The 7,152-nt window shown below is 51.9% G+C and overlaps 1 protein-coding gene across 1 annotated transcript; it reads left to right on the top strand.

The window, feature by feature from the left end:
- Positions 1-1,225: 1,225 nt before the first annotated feature.
- On the top strand, positions 1,226-5,713 carry LOC116519995. Its single transcript, XM_032234121.1, has 2 exons — positions 1,226-4,342; positions 5,080-5,713. Exons 1-2 carry the CDS (start codon positions 1,580-1,582, stop codon positions 5,119-5,121), a joined length of 2,805 nt encoding a protein of 934 aa, XP_032090012.1. The 5' UTR covers positions 1,226-1,579; the 3' UTR covers positions 5,122-5,713.
- The last annotated feature ends 1,439 nt before the right edge of the window (positions 5,714-7,152 follow it).

Raw genomic sequence — 7,152 nt, 5'->3', positions numbered from 1 at the left:
AGAGAGATCATCTAGTCCAGCCCCCTGATCAGGCAGGGGACCCTAACCTTTTAAAAAAAAGAACCTCCAGGGATGGAGAAGGAAGGAAGGAATAGAAAGAGGGAGTGAGGAGGGAAACGAAGGAAGGAAGAAAAAAAGAATAGCAGAATAAAAGAATAGCAGGCACCTTGGAGGTCATCTAGTCCAACCCCCTGATCAGGCAGGAGACCCTAACCTTTAAAAAAAAAAGAACCTCCAGGGATGGAGAAGGAAGGAAGGAATAGAAAGAGGGAGTGAGGAGGGAAACGAAGGAAGGAAGAAAAAAAAGAATAGCAGAATAAAAGAATAGCAGGCACCTTGGAGGTCATCTAGTCCAACCCCCTGATCAGGCAGGGGACCCTAACCTTTAAAAAAAAAAGAACCTCCAGGGATGGAGAAGGAAGGAAGGAATAGAAAGAGGGAGTGAGGAGGGAAACGAAGGAAGGAAGAAAAAAAAGAATAGCAGAATAAAAGAATAGCAGGCACCTTGGAGGTCATCTAGTCCAACCCCCTGATCAGGCAGGGGACCCTAACCTTTAAAAAAAAAAGAACCTCCAGGGATGGAGAAGGAAGGAAGGAATAGAAAGAGGGAGTGAGGGGGGAAACGAAGGAAGGAACAAAAAAAAGAATAGCAGAATAAAAGAATAGAAGGCACCTTGGAGGTCATCTAGCCCAACCCCCTGATCAGGCAGGAGACCCTGTGAGCCTTTCAGGGCAAAGGGCTCTCCAATCCCTTCTTAAAAGCTTCCAGGGTTGGAAGCAGCAGGCACAACTTCTCCAGGCAGGCAGTTCCGCTGGTTAATTGTCCTCACTGTCACCCACCCCGTCCATCCTGCACCCCTGCTTCATTCATGCTTTGGGGGGATCACGTATCGGAAGCACGTCTGCACGCCTTGCAAACACGCGTGCAAAGGCTGGGGTGTGTGTGTGTGCGGCATTTCCAAGCCCTGGACAGGGGAGGGGGCATTGCCCAATCAGTGCCAGCCTTGCAGAGGCAAGTGGAGGGAGGGGGGCGCTTGGTATGCAGACCACCCACCCCGCCCATCATGCAAACGACTCTCCCCCTTCCTCCCTAAATGGAATCCCCCGCCCCATATTTCCTGCACATGGACCCCTTCCTTTTTAAAAATTCATTATTATTATTATTATTATCATCATTATTATCGTTATTTATTTTAATTTATTTTGCATTTCTTCGGCCACGAAACCTTTGCCCGATTTCCGCTGAAAACGGGCACCCGCTTCGGACATTTCTGCAACTTTCCCCGCGGCCACCACCATCACCCCCCCGCCCGTCCGTCCGGATGGTCTCGCCCGGTCCCCAACGTCCCATCCGCAGCGCTTCCGCCTCCCCTCGCGCCAATTGGAAACGGGCCGGAAGCTGCTGCGCGCAGAGAGGGCGCCACCATTTCGGAGGAGAGGGGGGGAACGGAAGGAAAGGACCAACGAATCGACGGCTTCCGCTCGGCCGACTCTCCTTTCCCTCCTTCAGACTCGGATTCCCGGAGGAGACCTAGAGAGACACCCCCCCCCCCTTTATCCAGGACAGCCCCTCCCGGCCATGGAGCCTCCCGAAGAGCCGGTGAATGGGGAAAAGCTGGATGTGGCCGCCCCCAAGCCTGGCGTGGCCAAGGGATCCCCCTCCAAGCCCAAGCCGGCCCCAACCAGAGCCTCGCCCAGGACCCGGGCCAAGGCGCCGCTCGCTAAGAAGGCCGCCCAAATTCCCCCCAAGGCTGTAGACCCAGTAGACGCCGCAGGGGGAAAGGAGCAGGAGCGCCCCCTTGTGGACGGAGCTGCCGCTTGCAGCGCTTCCCAGCCGTTGCAACCTGTAACGGAGGCAGGTGAGACGCCTAGCCCGTCTTGTCCACCAGATGGCGCCAGAGAGGAACTTTCTCAGCCGCAGCTGCCAGTGATGGAGCCCGCTCAGCCTTCGTCCCTTCCTCCTGCTTCGACTCCGCTCCCGCCGGAAAGTCCTTCGGAAGAGCCGGCTGCTAAGAGGGCAAAGCCTTCCACCCCGGAGGCTGCCGTCCCTCCTGCAGCGGCCGGAAAGAAGGCCCAGAAGCCGGAAATGACCCCGCAGATGAGACGGATGATCTCAGAGGCCATCGCTCAGGGCATTGCCGCAGGGATCCAACAACAGCTCCCGGCTTCCTCTGCAGCCTCCGACAACGCCTTACCCCAGGGACAGGCTCCTCCTCCTCCTTCCATGAACATCCCAGAATCCCTCAGCCAAGACTTGCCACAGTCTGAGGACAAAGGAGAAACTCGATATGGCAATGGCTTCGTAGGTCTCTTCACCCCTGCCTTGTTTAAGACGCTTCTCCAGAAAGCCAAGGCCGCCGCTGGGATAGGAGGAGATCCAGCTGATTTAAATCCGGCCTCATCTAACCCCAATAATTTGTTGTTCTCACAACCCAACACAGAGAAGGAGGAGATCCCCTGCCCGAAGTTTTTCCTGGATGTCGTCCAGCGACAATGGATCCAACCAGGAACGAGTAAATCCCCTTGCGGATACGACAAACAGCTCTACAATGTGGCCTCGGACTTCGTAGCGGCATTAGAAATGCCAACCGTTGATGAGCCTATAAGCCGTGACGTGACGGGATTGGGGCCAGAAGACAAGAGAGTGGAACAGATGCTCTCCAGAGGGCATAGCATTGCTGGCTGGGGGATTAGGTCAGCGATGGCTGCTTCCTTCTTCAATAGAACGTCCTTGCTCTGGCTCAAACAGATGCAAGCCAGAATCCCCGCCACCGACCTCCAGACTCACGAGGACATCAACAACCTGATAGCGGCGGCAGAATACTCTGCCGATGCCACCCTAAATGCGGTCAAGTTTGCGTCCAGGGCCATCGGCTTCTCTGTGACAGCCCGACGGATGGTGTGGCTCCGTTACTTGCCGTCAGAAGCTAAGTACAAGTGGAAGTTGGCCTCTTCCCCCTTCAAAGGAGACAAGCTATTCGGAGAGGCCTTAGAGGCTTTTCTCGCGGGGATCAAAGACCTAAAGAAAGCCCGAGCCTCTAGAGCGAAAAACCCTAATAAGCGAAATTTTCAGACGGCTTCCTTGAGAGGAGGGAGGAAAGCACACAACTCCTCACAAGCGCATAGGGCATACTTCCAGCGACCTGATAACCACCAGCGACCTGATAACCAATTTGATTGGGCCGAATATGGATACTGGAGCGGGCAGCAGTTCCAATCCAAACAGCCAATCCGGGGCAATGGAAGGGGCAATGGAAGTCGGTTCTTCCCTCGCTCCTCCAGAGGTCTGCCGAGGCAACCCTTCCAGTTCCAACCCTTCAGAGAACCAGCAGCGACTGGGGATTGGAGTCCCCAAGGCTTCGAGGAGGTGGAGAGCTATTGTCCACCTAAAAAGAAACAACAAGCGTCTGGTGTACAAGAGATTCAAAATCCAGTCCATACTGAAGGGGATCCGGGTGGGCAACATCCTGACGTAAATAAATCTCACCGAAGCATACCTACACATTCCTATGTTGGCGACTCGCCAACGATTTCTATGGATATGCAACGCGAAGCAGCATTGCCAGTCCAGAGCCCTCACAAAGATACTAGTGACACTCTCAGCTCTCCTCAGGACTATCCCTATTCGCGTCCAACGGTATCTGGACGACATGTCGATCGAATCCGCCTCTCACCTCCACGCCGGAGTGGATCTACTCATGATGATCCGGGTCCTTCAGGGTCCTTTAGGGAATCGGGGATTCACCGTCAACAACGACAAGAGTCACTTGCCTCCTACCAGCAGGATGCTCCACCTAGCCGCATCTATAGAGACGACATGCATAGTTTGCCTGTCCCAGGTCAGCATCGGCGCTCTGGCGAACCGGATCCGGTCGGACCGAACGGTGCCTCTCGACCTCGTCTCACAATTGTTAAGAAAGATGGTGTCGTGCGTCTCCATTGTTCCCGGGGCACGTCCGGACAACAAGATGTTACAATGGCTCCTCGTGCCTACTCAGAAACCGGGCAGGAGCAATTCAACTACCGGAGACCGAGTCCCATCAGAGGTCCTCCAGTGGCCGATGCCACCGACCGCAACCAGCAGATTCAAGGAAATGAACCGATTCGCGATCGCTACGGACGCCAGTATGCTCAGCTGGAGAACCCAGATAGAGACCCGGATGGCAGATGGTCAGTGGACAGAAGAGGAATGACGAACCAACGTCAACCGGGAAGAGATCCAAGCAGGCCACGGAGCCCTCCGACTGGTCCAAACCAGCATCTCCAGCCATCACGTCCTGATCCGAGCAGAGAACGTAGGCACCAAGGTCCATATGAACCTCCAAGGGAGCACCCACTCCAGGTATCAAAAATGGGCCAGTGGGGGACTATACCTCCCTGTCCTGTTTTGGGCCTTGTAGCCTCCCTGCAGCCTCCTAGTATTTAAAATGGGTCAGTGGGGGACTATACCTCCCTGTCCCGTTTTGGGCTTGCCAGCCTCCTGGTATCAAAAATGGGCCAGTGGAGGGACTATACCTCCCTGTCCCGTTCTGGGCTTTGCGGCCTCCCTGCAGCCTCCTAGTATTAAAAATGGGCCAGTGGGGGGACTACACCTCCCCGTCCCATTTTCGGCCTTGCGGCCTCCCTGCAGCCTCCTAGTATTTAAAATGGGCCAATGGGGGGACTATACCTCCCTGTCCCGTTTTGGGCCTTGCCAGCCTCCTGGTATCAAAAATGGGCCAACGGGGGGACTACACCTCCTTGTCCCGTTTTGAGCCTTGTGGCCTCCCTGCACCCTCCTAGTATTTAAAATGGGTCAGTGGGGGAACTATACCTCCCTGTCCCGTTTTGGGCCTTGTGGCCTCCCTGCAGCCTCCTAGTATTTAAAATGGGCCAGTGGGGGGACTATACCTCCCTGTCCCGTTTTCGGCCTTGCCGGCCTCCCTGCAGACTTCTGGGGCCCTAAAACGGCCAGCGGGGGCGAACTGCAACCCCCACACACACACACACTCCCACGCCTTTTTCTCCCTAGCAGACTTCCCTGCTCTTACAGGTATTATGTCTGCCTTGTGGAGTGATAATCCGGTCCTTTTCTTGCAGATGCAGGCAGGGAGACGGCGTCAAAGAACCGAGCCATCCTAAGAACCGGGGTGTACGGTTATACCATCTTTTGATCGGCGTGGCGAATGTCGCGTGGACATTGGTGGAAATCTTAAGGGAAGAGCCGCCTTCTTTCCTTGCCAAGTTTTTTTTTGGGGGGGGGGCGACGAGGGTATTCCTCTCCCCTCTTCAAACTTTATATCCGCATCTTATACGCCTGGGAATGACGTCCAGGGAGTTCTTAGCTGGTGTATCCGAGTTCTCTGTTTCTCGATCCGTGTTTTGAGTTTGAAATACCACTAGTGTCTGCCGAAAAGAAAAATATTCCTCTCTGTCCTTCCACACATTTTTCTGCCTTTGTCCCTTCTTCTTGTCTTTCTCCCCCCACCCTACCCCCCAAAAAACGACCCAGAAATTTTCAATCTTCAAACTAACTTAGTTCTTGAGTTTCCCTTTCTTGCTTCCAACGTTAAGCTGATCAGGGCAGGCGGGAGGCTAATCAGCACCTCACCAAATCGGAGGTGTGCGGTGGGTGACCTGCGGAGAAATGATTCAGCTTGCTTTACACAACACAATACAATTGTCTTGTTTGTAGGTTAGCTACACAATAAAGTTCCTGTAGGTTTCATTTTAATGGGTTTGTTTATTTTTTGTTTGTTGGATTTAAATGCTGCCCTTCTCCCAAGGACTCAACATTTATTAAGACACATATTACAAAAGTTTTTTAAAAATTAGAATATCCAAAAAACCCAATTAAAATTAGCAATAACATTTAAAATCCGATTAAAATTAACAATAGTGAATCATTTATTTTATTTTGTTCAATGGGTTCAAAGACAAACCCACCCCCAATCCTTACCACCCCAACCAAAGGGGCTTATATGTCAGCGAGCTGCCCACTTTTTCTCCACTTGACTTCCACGCATGCTAATTTTAGTTGAATCTCGTCTGTTATATCGCACTGTGTGTCCAATATACAATAAAAGGATGCATTTAGAACCCCCAAAAAAGTCTCTTGGACTTCTCTGGAAAACGAAAGGGTAGTGGGCTCGCTCTGCAGGGGCCGGATGAGATTACGGGGAGAGCATCGTTGAGTTTATCGGCCTCTGTCTCTGAGCCTGGCCTGCTTTGCAGGGCCGTTGTGTGAAAAAGTAGGAGTGTCCCAGCTTCGCTTCTTTGGAATTCTGCTCTGAAAAGAAGACGACGTAAATGATATAATAAAGGATCTTGTGGGTGGAGGAAGTAGCCAATTCTGTCTCGGAGGCAGGACGGGTGCCGTTCTGCAGATACCAGGGGTGAAACTGGCATCAGACCCCGATGGCTTACAGCATTGAAGCCCCACCGGACAATTTGATCCAGGCACCTGGCAGGTGCAGCAGGATCCTGAGAAGATCCAGGATCCTTGGATCCCTTGCAAATCGTCCTGAAAACCTACAAGGGATCCCACTGTCGGATGAAGTCTTGGAAGCTGCAGAAAGAAGACGGGAGTATTTTTCTACCTTCTGCGTCCTTTCCCCATCTCCAGCGTGTGGGCTACTAATCCCCGTCCTCCCTGGCTGTGGGTGATGGGCGGTGTAGTCCAGGGCTGCCTTTTCAGTCCAACAGCCGGGAAAGAGCTTTTCAATGGAAGACGGAGCTTAGAAATGCCAGTGGAAGGGAGGAAGAAAGGGAAAAAAGGAAAAAGAAGGAAAAAAGGTAGAAGGAGAAAGAAGGAAAAGGAGGGAATGAAAAAAAAGGAAGGGTGGAAGGAAATTAGGAAGGAGAAGAAAGGGGAGGAAGGAAGGAGCAAAAGAAAAAGGAAGGAAAAATAAAGGAAAGGTAGAAGGAGAAAAGAGGAATGAAAAAAGAAAAAGGAAGGAAAAATAAAGAAAAGGTAGAAGGAGAGAAAAGGGAGGAATGAAAAAAGAAAAAGGAAGAAAAAATAAAGAAAAGGTAGAAGGAGAGAAAAGGGAGGAATGAAAAAAGAAAAAGGAAGAAAAAATAAAGAAAAGGTAGAAGGAGAAAAAGGAAGGAAAAAAAGATAGGAGAAAAAAGGGAGGAATTTAAAAAGGAAAGAAATTAGGAAGAGGAAAA

This window comes from Thamnophis elegans, chromosome 17 (genome assembly GCF_009769535.1).
Source record: "Thamnophis elegans isolate rThaEle1 chromosome 17, rThaEle1.pri, whole genome shotgun sequence".
Lineage (NCBI taxonomy): Eukaryota > Metazoa > Chordata > Lepidosauria > Squamata > Colubridae > Thamnophis > Thamnophis elegans.
This window is presented reverse-complemented; position numbering and strand designations above follow the sequence as displayed.

Bases quoted from the DNA above. Each gene is read 5' to 3' on its own strand.
- LOC116519995 (XM_032234121.1), top strand. From the start codon at position 1,580: ATGGAGCCTCCCGAAGAGCCGGTGAATGGGGAAAAGCTGGATGTGGCC. The intron at 4,343-5,079 runs GTATCAAAAATG...CTTTTCTTGCAG, and splicing joins CAAGGGAGCACCCACTCCAG to ATGCAGGCAGGGAGACGGCG.